The sequence below is a fragment of the Carassius auratus genome, chromosome 31 (assembly GCF_003368295.1).
Source record: "Carassius auratus strain Wakin chromosome 31, ASM336829v1, whole genome shotgun sequence".
Classification (NCBI taxonomy): Eukaryota; Metazoa; Chordata; class Actinopteri; order Cypriniformes; family Cyprinidae; genus Carassius; species Carassius auratus.
The window spans coordinates 1,922,557-1,940,056 of NC_039273.1; the positions used below are offsets into that span (position 1 = coordinate 1,922,557).

General features: G+C 34.7%; 2 protein-coding genes across 3 annotated transcripts in view; one reads left to right on the forward strand and one right to left on the reverse strand.

The window, feature by feature from the left end:
• The window catches only part of soat2 (sterol O-acyltransferase 2), a 13,560-nt gene extending 7,402 nt beyond the window's left edge, over positions 1-6,158 (forward strand). For both annotated transcript variants that reach the window (XM_026212936.1, XM_026212935.1), the window contains 9 exons: positions 811-886; positions 1,005-1,089; positions 1,170-1,215; positions 2,274-2,403; positions 2,584-2,681; positions 3,321-3,419; positions 3,505-3,640; positions 4,686-4,831; positions 5,909-6,158. In XM_026212936.1, coding sequence (XP_026068721.1) covers positions 811-886; positions 1,005-1,089; positions 1,170-1,215; positions 2,274-2,403; positions 2,584-2,681; positions 3,321-3,419; positions 3,505-3,640; positions 4,686-4,831; positions 5,909-5,962 — 870 coding nt within the window. In that variant the 3' untranslated portion in view covers positions 5,963-6,158. The remainder of the gene's footprint in view (positions 1-810; positions 887-1,004; positions 1,090-1,169; positions 1,216-2,273; positions 2,404-2,583; positions 2,682-3,320; positions 3,420-3,504; positions 3,641-4,685; positions 4,832-5,908) is intronic.
• A 2,099-nt stretch (positions 6,159-8,257) lies between these two features.
• On the reverse strand, positions 8,258-17,431 carry LOC113050187 (immunoglobulin superfamily member 8-like). The gene is made up of 6 exons (XM_026212938.1): positions 17,172-17,431; positions 14,493-14,873; positions 12,279-12,731; positions 10,682-11,080; positions 9,382-9,783; positions 8,258-8,679 (listed from the first exon to the last, which is right to left on the reverse strand). Exons 1-6 carry the CDS (start codon positions 17,209-17,211, stop codon positions 8,555-8,557), a joined length of 1,800 nt encoding a protein of 599 aa, XP_026068723.1. The 5' UTR covers positions 17,212-17,431; the 3' UTR covers positions 8,258-8,554.
• Positions 17,432-17,500: the final 69 nt, after the last annotated feature.

Consider the following 17,500-nt stretch of genomic DNA (forward strand, 5'->3'; position numbering starts at 1 on the left):
TTATTTATAATTTATTAAATATCATCTGCACGATTAAAAAATATATTATTATTATTAATTAAATATTGAATTATTATTCACTATAATATACTGTATATCACATTTTAATATGTTATATATATATATATATATATATATATATATATATATATATATATATATACATAAATAATTTATTAAATATCATCTGCATAATTAAAATAAATGATAAATTATTTTTATTATTATTTAATTATTATAAATCAAATCATTATCACAATTAATGATATTTAAATTTAATTAATTAATGGTCTTGGGACCTAAAGCCTCATGTTTAACATACTTTTGAGTGTGTGTGTGTGTGTGTGTTTTATATTGTAATGTTTATTGATGTGCATTAATCTTAGACAATAAACACTATGGGATGCAAAACTATTTCTAAAAGAAATTCCAACAATAAAGTGCAATTGAATTAAACTGAATTGAATTAATACTCTATACAAACACGTACAGTTTCAGAAGATCCATTAGATCTGAAGATAGAGGTTAAATAAATTAAACGATAACAAATGAGGTTTTTGAAACAAGATTTGAAGCACTGCCCAGATCTTTGTCCCAAACTTTATCCAGGGTTCAGAGATCACAGTCCACCGTCCTTTACCAAATTAAATAGCTCTCTGCATTATTGGCAGCGTATCATCAGAGAAAAACAGTAAAACACAGATGTGCTCAAACTGGGTCAGAGGTCAGCGTCCTAAAGGACAAATCCAGTCAGATCTGTGTAGTTTGTGACGTGAGAAGAGCCTGCCAAATCCTGCTTCTCCTCCACAGATCAGATTTGTGATGAAGAGCTACTCCTTTATCCGTGAAACGACTCCAGCGGTTCTCAAAAACACACCGCAGAAGGGTAACTCTGTTCATCACCACCAAAGCTACAATTCATCTGAAAACATGCATTTTAATCTTAGATCTGCATGTTGATTCTTTCTATAACCACATGCAGTAACCCTGATCTTTTCTCTCAGGTGCATCTCTGTCATATCCATCTCTCTCCAGTTATCTGTACTTCCTGTTCTGTCCGACTCTGATCTATCGCGAGGTCTATCCGCGGTAAACAGCTCTTGTTGTGACACACAACTATATTACAGACTAACAAATCAATATCCTCACTGTTTGTTGTTCTCTTTCAGAAACCCGTCCATCAGGTGGAACTACGTTGGCATGAACTTTCTGAAGGTGCTCACGTAAACACATATCTGCATTATACCTCACCCTAAAAATACCTCAAATAATATTTTGTAATATAATAAAATATCAGATATAATTATATTTCAATTTGCATAAAGACATGTTTTGCATTGTAACATTTTTCATGATAATTACACACATGCACTTTAGTTTTAAACAGGTATGAAAATATATATATTTTAAATGTATGTCACAATTTTAAATATACAGTATATTAAATCTTTCACCACACTCTCATGTTTGACATATGTGACCTATCACAAAACTAAAAGTAGGTCATATTACATTATACATGGATATATACGTAATCAGATTCCCAAAAAAATAATTACGCATATTTTGATAATATTGCATTTTTTAAATACTCGTAATAAGACTTTTTTTTACTTTTCACTGATTACATATCATTTACACGATAGCGAGGAATTATTCATAATTTATCGATTCTCTCTAATTCTCCTTTTTCATCTTTTAAACGTTCCTACCGTTTCTATACAATGAGAAAGTTTCGCACAAGAACAATTTACAGTAGCACTACTGCTTTTGAGCAAACAGTAAAGTATCGCAAATTCACATATAAATTTAATTACTAATGTTAATGGCATACAATACCCATAATGCAGTGCATATTACAGTAGTTAACTGTAAAAAAATACTTATGGTATTTTACCGTTTTTTTCTCTCTCTGTAAATTACCATAAAATTACATCAAAGATTAGATTACGTTAATACCTACACATTTTAGTCATGAAATCTCTAATCAGTATTTTTTCAGTGTGCGATTCAAATCTAATCGTAAGTAACACTCTCAGATTGTATAAGATAATCAATTGGGCTGTGATTTTATTCCCTTATTAAAGATATTTTTAAGAAAGAAGTAGAAGAAAGGATTAAAAATTCAATTTTAAAAGGGAAGAATCGAATGCATTTCTTAAGAAAGGAGTTGAAGAAAGGATTGAAGATTCTAAGGGAAGTGTGTTTGTCATGAAAGATGTTATTTGATTTAATTTTGCACCTTAAATGGATGGTTGTTGTGTTCCTCCCAGATCTTGGCCAGTCTGTTCTATCTGTACTTCATCTTGGTGCGCTTGTGCATCCCTGTGTTCAGAAACAAGAGCAATCAGCCCTTCAGCAGCCGGACATTCATCCTGGCGCTCTTCCACGCCGCGTTTCCAGGTACAAAACACACTTACACTCATAACAGACACACTTACTTATGTTTTGCATTGTGTGTCTCTGCTCAGTTTGTCACCATGAAATGTTGTGAACTCATCAGTACAAACTATTCATAAACTTCCATCAATAAGCAGTAACTCACCTATGATATGACAAGTCTGTTTTTATTGTCATATTCAGGGATGCTCATGTTAATGTTGGGTTTCTACGCATTTCTGCACTGTTGGCTCAATGCTTTCGCTGAGATGCTGCGTTTCGCTGACCGCATGTTTTACAGAGTAAGTGGAAATCTCATTCCTTTAAAGGAATAGTTCTGGGAAAAATGCAAATTTGCTGTAAATGTGCTCCACCTCAGTTCATCTGAAAACAGGATGAGTTTGTGTCTTCATCAGGTTTGGAGAAATGTACCATTGCATCAGTGTCTCATCAATGGATGCTCTGCAGTGAATGGGTGCCGTCAGAATGAGAGTCTGATAAAAACATCCCAATAATCCACAGCACTCCAGTCCATCAGTGAACATCTGGAGAAGACAAAACCTGAAACACATCCAGCATTAAGATGATTTTAACTCAAACACATAGAGTCTATAATCATAATAACACTTCCTCCAGTGAAAAAGTGTTCTGGTCTGAATCAGGAGAGAAATCTGCACAGATCAAGCAGCGTTTAAACAGATCTGTGAGAGACAACAGCAGATGCACTTTTCATTCTGACGGCACCCATTCACTGCTGAGACACTGATGCAATGCTACATTTCTCCAAACCTGATGAAGAAACAAACTCATCTTCATCTTCGAATGTAAATTTCTGTCTGAAATATTCCTATGGTTTGTACACTGATATATAAAACCACTAGAAACATTGTAACAATATATAATATTCTGCACAGTAAATGTATGTCACATTGGTTTAAAAGGACTGGTGGAACTCGACGTCCTTCGCTAATTACTATCGCACTTGGAACATCGTGGTACACGACTGGCTTTATTACTACGGCTACAGAGACTTCCTCTGGGTGAGGACTGATGCTCCTGCTTCTCCTGGTTTAAATGCATGTCATGATTTCATAATTCTGACATGAAATCCTCTCAATCCCTCAGCTGACGGGTCATAGGCTCCGGTCGGTCGCCACGCTGTCTGTTTTTGCTGTTTCTGCATTAGTTCATGAATACGCCTTCACCTTAGGCTTCGGATTCTTCTATCCGGTGATGTTCTGCACGTTCGCCGGCATCGGTGGTGAGAAAGCAAGAGATCCTTGCGTGGAACATACAAAATATAATCATGAACATTGCATTTACAGTGAATTTGATTCGAAACAAGTCATGCACATTTGATTTATAGAGCAAAGTTGATGAAGTTTATACAAAGTGAATTGCAAACTTTGTTCCCTGCCTACTGTTTTTAGTAAAGTTTGTAATAAACATACGTTCTATCAATTTTTGATAATGCATTATCTAAAAAATTATAATGTAAATGTAATAAAAATTTAATTTTAATATAATGATTTATTATTATTATTAATACAATTATTATATTTTTCACTAGTGTTTCTAGTTAATGTAGTTAACATATATTTACAAATTAAACCTTATTGTAAAGTCAGCTATTTTTATTTTATTTTATCACATTTAATTTAATTTCTTTTCTTTCTTTTTTTTGCTGAACTCATTGCATTTTCTTTCTTTCTTTTTTTTCTTAACAAATAAATAAATTGGGCCAAAATCTTTAAGCAGTAAGGCATGAATTTATTTATTTATAATAAATAACATAACATAAATTATATAATTGTATTTTATTTTGCTGAACTCATTGCATTACACTCCAGGATTTCCTTTCAATCTTTTTTAAAATAAATAAATAAACAAATAAATAAATTGTAACAAAATTTTAAAGCAGTAAGTAATGTATTTATTTATATATAGTAAATAATTTAATAATTATAGATTTATTTATTTTTTGCCCCACTCGTTACAGTAAATTATTGGATTTTCTTTCTTTTTTTTTTCTTAATAAATATATAAATAAATTGGGCCAAAATATTAAAGCAGTAAAGTATGTATTTATTTATTTATAAGAAAGAAAATAAATAATTTAATAAAACAAATTATACATAATTATAATACATCATTTTAAACAAAATGCCTTGCTACCTAATAATCTTGGCTATCATTTAGACAGAGTCGTGTTGCCTAAGCAGAGATGACAGGGCATGCTGTCTGGTTAGGGAGCTCACTAGGTTTAGGAAATGCAGAAATGCAGTGACTGATTTTCACCTTTTCAGTGGTGTTCAACTTCGCCATGAATGACAAGCGGAAGAGTCCGGTGTGGAACATCATCATGTGGACGTGTCTGTTCATCGGTCAGGGCATCCATGTGTGTCTGTACTGTGTGGAGTGGTACGCTCAGATCCAGTGCCCACGCACCGGGGTAAAACACACACACACACTCTCCAGCTCCAACATTAACACATCACTGTTTACACACAGCCTCAGAGACTGTGATGTTGTTGAAAACCCTCTTAGCTGGTATCAATTCACTGTAAACCATGGCTTCTTGGGGATTATTGCTTTTATAAAACGGTTATTCCATATACGTGCTAAGGTTTCACAGAATAAAACAGCAAATAAAGTGTAATGATAATAATAAAAACATTCCGCCAAATGTAACAATGTACCACAACAGTTGTGGTTGCTACAAAGTGGTTGCCGAGCAACACACAGGAGTAAACAAAGGTTTATAGAGTGATTTAGAACAGCTTTGAACTCGGCTCAGCCAATCAGAATCAAAGACCCGAACTATCCGTTTTATAATAAAAATTATATATACGCTTGTTTCTGCCACGGAATTAAATATTAAAAAGGTCAGTGCGACTTTGATCTCACAATTCAGACTTTTTCTCTTGCAGCTGTGAGCTTTGCATTTATAAATCACAATTCTGAGGAGAAATGTCTTAACTGTGAAATATAAAATTGCAACTACCCTTTTTTTATTCCAAACAAAACTCAGAATTCAGAGGGAAAATAATTATTTCAATATGCAAGTCATGCATTTAATTTACATTTTGAAGTAGAAAAACTTTTTTTTCTTATAAAATGCACTTCATTAATATTGGTTTTATTTGCAGCTTTGAAATTATTGGTATTTCGATCATACAGTAAACTATATCTGGCATTTAATTAAATGCTTCAAAATAAATAATTCCATAATTTCCATAATTATTCAGACTCCCCTCTGCTCGTTTGTCAGAAACAGATTGCAATTTTTTTTTTTTTATGAAACAATGTCAAGTTTGTGGCACTGCAGGATCACTTTGAGTATGAGGGGAAAAAATGATCAATGTTTGTTGTTGTGGTGAACTATCCCTTTAAGAACAAGCGTTTCTTGCAGTGCTCCAAAACAAGGTCAAGATGTTCCACATGCACTGAACTAACACGATCAGAAGTAATGCTGTAAATCATATTTAACATGCATACGTTGATATTGTCATGCACTGTGTCCAAACAGACGAGCTTCTGGGAGCTAGTGACGCCGCGCTCCTGGACCTGCAGCTACCAGTGACTTCTGCAGAGAAGCTTCAGTATCTGCTGCTGCTCAGGGACACAACACACTTCATGACTTCATCAAGCACATCAGCCTCTCTGTAAATGCCTCTTACTTTAATTGAACGTTGATTTTAACTTGATGACTGTATATATTTTAATTTATGTAAAGATGCACATTATTAAAAACTATAAATGCTTTTACAGTGTTAAAACTGTGGTGTTTTATGCTTACAAAACATGGTGAATGCGAACAGAAGTATGTAAGATTTTTTATGTAGTTTAAAGAATTCACTTCTGCTCAATTGTCCTGGATTTATATGACCAGAAATACAGCAAAAAAATAGGTTGCATAAATTAAAGAAATTTCAATAATATATATATATATATATATATATATATATATATACACACATTTGGAATTGTGGCCCAGTATTATTTTGGCTCTTCATATTATAAAACTTTTTTTGGAGGATTAAAATGAAAACAAACAGTATAAGTAGTTTTGATTAAAAAATATGAAAAAAATAAAAATAATTACATGAATGATTATATTAAAATAACTTCAAAATAAAATATATAAAATACACACACACACACACACACACACGTATAATCAAATTTAATAATTAAAAAAATATGCAAAAATAAAAACAAAATATGTTAAATAACTTTTAACTTTTTAATATGAAGAGCCAAAAATGTAATTTGATTAAAGCACTGTGTACCAAACTTCTAAATATATCATATATATATATATTCCCATTCATACACACACACACACACACACACACACTCTCTGGCCTAAACTGCAGCGTGACACCAGATGTTTCAGATCATAAACACCAGGATTAATATCCAGAGAATATTCTGCTCTCGGCGACTGTCACTCAGCGTAAGAGGATAAATCAGATCTGAACGCTGTAAATAAAGCAGAGATACAGAATCTCTTTTCTTCATGTTAATGTGGCTTTCACATCAGTACAATCCTGCAGAAAGATCAGCGCTGACAAACACATCACAGAAGATCCTCTGCTTCAGTAATAACATTCATACTGTACCTTTAAAAAGAGCAGATGACTCACTGTATGAAACCAGTGGTTTTTATTAAAACAAAAGCTGGTTTTGAAAGCAAACTGAACACAGAGTGTGTTAATTGCATTGCACCATCTCAAGCTAAATTATTAAATATTAATAAATGTAACTATGCCTTCAGAAAAGGCACAACTGGGTAAGTTGATTTTGAAACATTTTTAAAAAATAATTCACTTTATAAAAAATAAAAAATTCACACAGGTTTGCACATTTGAGATCGTATCCTTCTAAGAAAGCTCAAAATATAAAATACTGATCAGAGAGGAGACATATGCTGGTCTTTGGCAGAGAACAGCACAATACGTTCATCTGGAATCATTATTTCGACATTAACAAGGGACACAAAAGGCACCAGCTTTCTAGAACGACTCAGATGCACAAAACAGTGCAATTACAGTAAAAACAGGTTTTAACATTAGGATTGATTTCAAAACATACAAGATTCAGTCCATGTCCCACTCAGGTCCTGTAAGCCGGGCATTTCAAGCCATTTTTATATATTTTCTTTAGTATACTTAGTATAACAATTACTAAAATTGTAGTATTTGTTGTACTGATTATATGTTATTATTATTATATCAATCACAATGTTCAGACAGAATGCATCACAGAATGAAAAAGAGGGGAGTAGAATTTGGGTTGTAAATTTGCTACATTTTCATAGAAGGTATTATGCCAAATATGCAAAAAATATATATATGTATTTAAGTGTGTGTGTGTGTATAAATAAATAAATAAATAATATATATATATATATATTATAATTAAATATAATTAAATATATAATTTTTCTATCTTTCTCTTTAGATTTCGGGATCAAATATGACGCACACATTTCTTTTTGAAATTCAAAATTCAATGGAAATATGTAATTTTTTTTACTTATTTTTAATTAGCCAAATAATAAATTAATATATATATATATAATGTCTAGACATGAAATTTGGATTGGATTGTAAATTTGCTTGATCTTCAAGAAAATTTTACGCACACAGTGAAAAAAAAATATTAATAAAAAATTATGGTAATAATATTATATTATTATTATAAGAGAAAGATCCGCTCCCATTTCACTGGAACTGCTGGATATTCAATGCATTTCATTCTTAATACAAACAGTGAAAAGATGAAAAACTATGGCATGCCTTCAAAGTGCCATAAAAGTGTTTTATACAAACTATAGTTAGTATACAAACTAAACTTAGTTAAACAGAGCGAGGGTTTATATCCTCCGAGTGATGTCCTTTCATTCATTCTGACAAGTGCTCAGAGAAATATTCAACTTTGTCACAGTGCAATTCACAATGTCACAGTCTGAGGTAAATCTATGTGCATTTGTGTATATGCAACTGTTAGCATCCACATATGGATTAATATAACGTGACGGTCCTGTACATTTTCACTATCGTTCTGAACGATACTTTCCCAATTGTGAGTGCACATTACATCTGCGTAAATCTGTTTAAAACCCATTTTTCTGGTATGTAACTGAATGTTTTTCCATGAAAGTCTCTTCCTACTTCCATATGTGTGAGTGCTGTCTGTTCATGAAGCAGCAGGTCACAGCGGATATAATCAGGACGGCCACGAACAGAGCCGACGATACGCCGATGACGAGAGGAACCAGCAGCAGATCAGTGACTGGGAGAAATACATCAAAACATATCTTAATAATAATAATAATAATAATAATCTCCACAGCAGACCACACCAAACACTTATGAACACCAGCAGACACTCGTTACTAAAAAGGGAAGAGGAAACCACTAGAAAAACTCGTTCTCAAACTTTGGTCTGCTAACAATTTTTTTTTTTTTTTTTCAGTAATATATAATTTTTTTTGTGTGTGTGCTTTTTAAATTAAACATATATATATATATATATATATATATATAAAATAAAAGAAAGAATTATGAATTATATATATATATATAAATAACATAAAAAATATAATTTGTATAAAAATAACATAAAATAATATATATATATATATATATATATATATATATATATATATATATATATATATATATATATATATATATTTTTATATAAAAACAAAAAATAACATATAAAATAATATTAAAATATGTGTCAAAAAAAATATATATACATATACATATATATATATATATATATATATATATAAATATATATATATATATATATATATATATAATATAACATATCTTATTAACTTTGTAACATATTTACATTTTTATATAAAAAAAATTTGTGTGAGTGTAACTATATATTAATACAATTTAAAATATGCTGATAACATAATAAAAGCAAATATTGCCTTTACAATAGAAAATATTTTCTTACAAAGTATGATCTCACCTCGTGTGTACAGGTACAGGTGAACGCTCACAGACTGGGCTTCAGCGCCGGAGCTGTACCATCCTCCTCGTGGATCCTGCGCCCAAACCTGCGCTCGACACTGATAGTGTCCCTGATCCTCCTCAGCAGCCGAGAAGATCCTCATCCTGAAGCAGCCGGCGGACACACGGTCCACGCTCAGCTCGCTGCTGCTGCTGTAGATGCGCGTCAGTCCGTCGTAGCTCAGAGTCGCTAGGAGCAGGCGTCCGCGGTCCTCAGAGAGAGACGGCGTCTGAAGCCACTGCACCTCGACGCGTGACGCTCCGCTGGAGTCCACAGAGACGTTACAGAGCAGCGTGACGGTGCTGCCGCGCTTCAGGAGCGGACGCCGCTGTATAGCAATGCTAGCAGACACACGCACCTCTGAAAGAGCACACAAACACATGATGATAAACTCTCAACACAGCATCTGGACCACACTTCACCTGCCAGAAAATAATGGATAGATAAAGACTATTTTTATTTAAGTTTAAATACTTTTTTGGGGGGACTTTTAATGCAATTACATTTATAGTATTTGATACATTACTATTTAAACACTTGTTGGTACGACTTTTTTACGTTTTCGAAAAAAAAAAAAAGTTTCTTCTGCTCACAGCAGCTGCATTTATTCGATCAAAAATAAACTAAAAATAGTGAAATATTATTTTAATAAAAAAAAAAAACATTTTCTATTTGAATATAATGTCAAATGTAATTTATTTATGTGATGCTCTGCTGTGTTTTCACATAAATACACATGATCTTCAGAAATCATTCTGATATGATGATTTACTGCTCAAGAGACATTTCTGATTACTGGATTATTTGTGCAAATTTCACGCTCGAATGAAGCAAAATTCACGTGCAGATGAAGCAAAATTTGCACGCAACTGAAGTTAATTTAACACGCGAATGAGGTAAAATTTGCACGCTAATAAAGCGAATTTCACGCTCAAATGAAGCAAAAATCACACGCAAATTAAGCGAATTTCACGCTCAAATGAAGCAAAAATCACACGCAAATTAAGCGAATTTCACGCTCGAATGAAGCAAAATTCACACGCTAATGAAGCGGATTTCAAGCGCAACTGAAGTGAATTTCATGCACGATTGAAGTGAATTTCACACGCGAATGAGGCAAAATTCACGTGCAAAGGAAGCGAGTAAACTGAAAATGTTCTCGCATTCAACTACACGTGAATTGCACAATTTATTTGCGCAAGTCACGTCTGGTGTGAACGCCCCTGTAAGTGTTTATGCACATCTCTTCCTCACACACCTTCAGTCTTCAGGCTGACAGTGACCCAGTCTGATCTCTGTGTGATCGTGGCTGGACTGTCCGGCGCTGGAGTCTTCCTCCGGGTGTAGACGCTCACAGCGCAGCGGTAGAGTCCGGTGTCAGACGGGTGAACGGAGAACAGGTGTAGAGAGAAGCTCCCGTCAGCCTCCTTCTCCAAGCTCCTTCCTCCAGCCCTGCTGAGATCATCACCCCACACCACCACACCGTCAGGATCCACACGCCCCACCTCCAGCTCCACGCCCCCCTCCGAACCGCGCCGCATCCACTGCACCAGCAGCGCCGAGCCCACGCCGGACACCTGACAGCGGAGACGGAGCGGAGCGCCGGGACGCAGAGAGACATCACCCTCCGGGAGCAAACGCACGCTCAATGTGTCCGCTGGGAGAGATGGAAACAACAGACTGCTTATAAACTCACAACCACAAGAGCAGCACTCTCTCACTGTCTGAGCTTTACATACACACTAACACACACTCCTTAGTTCAAAACATCAATGCTGCAACATCATTTAGTTTGCCTGAGTACAAGCAAGTGGCCACGAATTATTAAATAGTCAGTTTACTCATGGCAATTATTTACTATTTTATACCCTTACTTTAGATAAATCAAAACGAGGGAACAAATTAGTTATTAATTTGTGAATACGATATAGAATTTTTTTAAAGGACTGAGGCTGCGTGATCTGTGGGGAAAACATTTTTTATTGCAATTTTTCTGATTATTATTATTATTTTTAAATGCACTTATTAAAATTAAAATGCACTAAATATTACCGGTTTACAAAGCTTGTTTGTATTTTTTTATTATTTTGTATCAGTATGGACTTAAAATATTATTAATAACAATAAAAATTATAATAATAACTGTATTGATTATTTATTATCTGTTACCATTATTAATATTTATATTACTATTGTATTATGTAATAATATTACAATTCTTTTAATTTACAGCGAATCAGTAATTTCAGTATCAATATTTAGTAATTTCTTATATTTATTTATATATAAATAAAATGTACTTATGTTTATATATATATATATATATATATATATAAAATTTAAATATACAAATAACAAAAACAGAAAAAATACAAATTACTAAAAAAAACTATAAAGAGAAAAATAACTATTTAATAGTAATATTTAATAAAAAAATATCAAAAATCAAAAAAATATATTTAACATTTTAGCTGTAAAATAAGAAAAATTTATTGTAAAAATAAATTTTTTCAAATTACTTAAAATGAGATTATGCAAACAAACTGATAATACGCTTCATTCTGAAACACGCAGAGCATATATTTATTTGATTAAACTTTATTTCAGCCTTTGCGATTGGATAATCATGATTATTTTTTGGGAGCAAAAAAAAAAAAAGCACTTTGTAAAATATTCTCAAACTGAAAAATGAACCCAGGCCTGTGTTTACTGCAGTATTTTAAAATATATCGAAGTTGTTCAAAAATAAAAATAACACACATGAAATAAACTCTCCTGCAGCATGCAGCTGGTGCAGTCTCAGTTATTTTAACATACACTTATAGATTGATGAAATAAGAGAGCTTGTTTCTAACCGAGCGGTTGAACGGTGAGATTCCCGAGCTCCATGGTCCTCTGTGCGATGCGTTCCCATTTGCCATCCGGATCTCTGATCCACTGCGCAGCCTCGCAGAAATACGACCCAGAATCCTCGGCTGTCAGAACGCTCATCTTCAGCACGTACAGATCTCGGACTCCGCCCCCTCGGCGTTTCTCCACAGCAATCTCTCCGTCTCTGTATCTCTTCCTGTAGGTGGCGCTGTGGCCCGGCGTCACATGTAGCTCGGGGTCGATGGAGATGATCTCGCTGAGGGTGGGACCCTGAGACTCCGCCCCCTTGCTGCTGCGCATGTGGAACGTGACGGACACATGAGTGTGCTGATCTGATTGGACGGCTGCGGCGCACGTCAGCTGAAGCTCTGTGCCTTCGATCATGGGTTGGCCGCTCAGAATTCGAGAGTGTGTTATGAGCAGCGTGTCTGGAATCACTGTGGAAATAAAGAAGAAAATGCTTTTAATTCATATTTATATGAAAGAATCAGGGTCAATGAAGAAAAAACATTTTTGTCTAATTTTTTTTCATTCTTTTTATGTCTAATTGGTGCAATTTAACAAGACTTAAACATAAAAGAGGAGTTATAAAATCCAAAGTGGACCTCAAACACGCTCTTGTTTCTTTAAAACAATAAAAAAAATTACATTTTGACCATTTTTATGACACGACAATAGGTTATATCAAATACTAAACAGTAAAATCCCAAGAAAACTTCAAATGCGATTAAAAAAAAAACATTTAAAAAATTTTTTTACCTTCATTTTCTTTTCTTTTATACTGTGTACAGAGAGAGAGAGAGAGATGCTGCTTTCATATTGTTTAAAAACTTTCATACTATTTCATCTTTTTTACTTTTTATTATTAATTTATAACAAGTTTAAACTCGATTTCATTCAAGGTGTAAAAAAAAGTGTTACCACTTTATCCTGCGTTACAATTTCACATGAAAATTGTTTGAATGTTTAAAAAAACATAAAAATTACATTTCATATATTATATACAGGGTTTCTGCGAGTTTTATGAAGTTAAGACTTTTTAAACTAAATTTTTAAGACCAATTAATTATTAATAGTTTGGTTGTATTAGCAACACTTTGTTTGAAGTTTGAAAATGCAACTTCCAATCAATCTCAATTACTTTTTAATCAATTTTACAAATACATAAATTTACTCGAGAAGCAGCCTAAGGGCCGTTTCATAGTCAACGCGAGAAACGCGAGCAAGCAACGCGAGCGACGTGAGCGACGCGCTCCCTTTCATAGTCTAAACAGTGAACGCAATCGTCACGGGTGATGCGTGTATGCAATACACTGCTCACGCAACAGGGGGTAGTAGAGTCGGGTGATATTAGTAGAGTCGGGTCGCGTGATATTCAGATCACAATGGCAACTGAAGAGGAGTGTATTCTGTTGCTGATGAACTATCGTATAAATGTGGATGAATACGTATAAGTTCACATAATTTTTCCTCTTCGCCCGCCATTGTATTCAAACCTTCTTCTTCTGTAAACACAATATACTTGAATCAATGTACAATACTTGCAATGTCGCCCCCACCGACAACGCATAGTATTGCGTGAATCGAAAACTAGGACGACACATTTTGCTACTCACCGACACATAATGGCGGCCGAAGCGTAACGATGCGTAGCCTCGGGGACGCGTATGCGTACAGATGCGTTGACTATGAAACGGCCCTAAGCATAAACTCGCTCTCTTTTTAAGCATTTAATGATCAAAACAAAAACGGAGCAGATGTCTGTTTTTGTTTTAAACTCAAATGTATCTTAAGATGGATATACTGACAGTAACATTTTAAATCTTGAAAGTTTATTTTTATAGCTCATTTTATACACGGTGGTAGTACAAAGTGCTTTACAGAACCATAAAAAACCACAGAAACCATCAACAAGGGTGAGTTAAGACTTTTAAGACCATTTAGAAAATAAACTATGTATCTTCTAGATAGAATCCTAAATACATTAAATACAACATATTTTAACATTTTTTGCATACTTGCACCAAATTACAGCTTGGTCGGAAATAACACACAATAAAAATAGTGATATTTACTATTATTTTCATATTTATCTCAATCTCTAATGATCTTTTTAATACTTTTTAAGAATCTTGCACATGCATTTGAAACTATCATCATCACTGACCCATCTGTCATTTTTCTGATTTAGCACCTACCTTTGACCACCACTGATGAGCTGTAGTTCCCTAGGAAGCGGGTGTCAGTGCTGGGCGTGTAACACTCGTAACGGCCCTGATCGCCTGGATGCAGCCTCTGGATGATCAGTCTGGCTTTGTCTCCTGAATCCCTCTCGACCCGAACCTCGCCGACCTGCACACGACTCTGGAATGGTGCGTACGGAAAGCCTGTGTCCCGTGTGGACACCACTCCCATCTGCTGACCCCCAGCATCCTCCCGGTACAGGTACCACTCGAAATCCTGCGTCTGCGGGCCTTCGTATCCCGAAACGGAGCAGGGCAGGGACAGTGAGAAACCTGCGACCCGGTAAAGCGGCCCTGCAGGAAGAGTAACCTCACGGCACATACAGCACTGCAACTCTAACACACAAACAGAACAAATATTAATCAGTCTGGACGTGAACCACAGGGATCAATATATGCAAAGTGGTTTTTCTAGTGAGGTCGAAAAATGTGCAAATATTTCCACTTAAATAATCTAATTTAAATTAAATTTTGTCTACTCTACAACTTCTGAGGCACACTTGGAGCTTCTGTTGTTTCAGCATATGTAGTCTCAATATATGAGGGCTTAAATATATGAACACACAAATGATTAAACTGTACATGTACGACTGTTTCTTCCTCTTTGGTCACTTTTGTCCACTTGGATTTTTACAAAGTAAACTGCGTATCTTCTAGTTAGCATTTAATGCATACTAAATTCAAGCTTCAAAAAATACTTTCACATTTTATCTACACTTGCACCAAATTACAGCTTGATTGGAAATGGCACACAATAAAAAAAATATTTTTTTATTCATATTTTATCCCAATCTCTTTAATGACATCTCTCATAGACTAGTTGTAGAAAATTAAATATTTCATAGATAAGAAGGCTTGGTTGTGATGAAAATAATGCAGTTTTGCTATTTGTATAATTTATATAAAAATGTATTTTCTATAATTTGTTTTAAATTTGGATTGAAATGGGTTGTGATATGTGGTGTGTCGTGGTTTTATTTCTGGTAGGTAGCCTATTTATTTAAAGAACTTCAACTTTGGTTGTTTTTTTGGTGCTATACAAATAAAATAAATCATATTTATACAGTAGTGATCAATACATGAAAAGCAGTTTTCAATGAGATTGATAAATTAGCACACACTGTACAGACCCATGACACATTATTACCACATAAATGAGGGTCACTGCCAAATCACGCCCCACACTCCCGTGACTGCGAGTAAGTATTGTTCATTGATGCCCACACTTAGTTTTTGTGTATTGTAATGCATCTTCTGAATGAAAGGCTCTTGAATACTGAACAGTGATCTCATTCTGCCATTCTACGCCCAAGTTTTACGACCTGTGAGGTCACAGCTGAACTCATCGCTTTAATAGGGCGAGTCATTTTGCACAACTTGTCTGAGAGTTATTTACATCCTCATTCTGCTTAAGTCACCAGAAATAAACCAGACATCCTTAACCATAGAAAGCTAAAACTTCTAAGGCCTTTAAATTCTTCTCTTGTCAAAACTATGGTCATTAGCATAAGCGTTTCTTTGCCGGCATCAGCCTCTTCTGGCAGGTCAGTCTAGTTTCTAGTTTCGGTGACTCATGGGAAGTGACCACACATAGCCTCCGATCATGACCAGAGAACAGAAGCTATAAGCGGATCAGATGCGTAATCAATGCGCAAACCAGCAGCAGAAGATTAACTCACATTAAAGCCAAGGGCATGGGTTCGATTCCCAGGAAAAGCCTTAAATGCAATAAAAGTTGCATTGGATAAAAGCATCTCCCAAATGCAGAATATTAAACAGTGTATAAAGCTCCCGTGACAATGCCATTTTACTTCCTTAAAATGCGTTCCAGAATAGTATGGTGCCAGCAACACTGAGGTTGTGGGTTTGATTCCCAGGGAAAGCCTTAAATGCAATAAAATTTACTTTGGATAAAAGCATCTCCCAAATGCATAATATCAAACACTGAATAAAGCTCCTGTGACAATGCCATTTTACTTCCTTGGAATGCGTTCCAGTAGAGTGTGGTGCCAGGAACACCAAGGTTATGGGTTCGATTCCCAGGAAAAGCCTTAAATGCAATAAAAGTTGCATTGGATAAAAGCATCTCCCAAATGCAGAATATTAAACAGTGTATAAAGCTCCTGTGACAATGCCATTTTACTTCCTTGAAATGTGTTTCAGTAGAGTATGGCGTCAGCAACACCAAGGTTATGGGTTCGATTCCCAGGGAAAGCCAAAACTAGTAAAATGTAAATGTATACCTTAAATGCATTATAAGCTGCTTTGGATAAAAACATCTTCCAAATACATAATATATGTAAATATTATGGTGCCAGCAACACCATGGTTGTGGGTTCGATTCATGGTATGAATGAACTGATTGGATTAAAGCCAATGCCAAATATACAAATGCAAAAAACATGGTACTCTCATGAAAACATTGAAATGTAGCTTTGAATGATTACCATATTCCTATAACATGGTATTTACATGCTACTACCATAGACAACTATCACATATACTATTAATAAGTATTATTATGGTAATTCGTTATAAAATGACATTATTGTACCATTTCCAAAAAAAAACAGTACAATATTACGTGGATTATATGGAGCAGATGGACATTGAACATGATCAGGTTAGACTCACCCCACAGTAAAGCGATGAAAGTGATCCACCGCAGTGCCATTCCGCGCTGATCCCCCTAGTTTACCCCGTTTTACTATAGTAAAAACACATACTAGCGCGCTGTCCTCGGTCTGGTGCTGAAATCAAACATTCATTCAGTCACGACGGACTAGACAAGCAAACACGAACGAACTTCTGATTTCAGTGCGCGTTTTAAACCAGCAGAACTGCACAAACGGTTCGGTTTTCCTTTCGCTATCGCTCTTATTGACCCCCCCAAAAAAAAGTAAATCAGGCGGAGGACTGGAAGAAGTGCGTGACGTCACGAGCAAACATACGGACCGAGCACT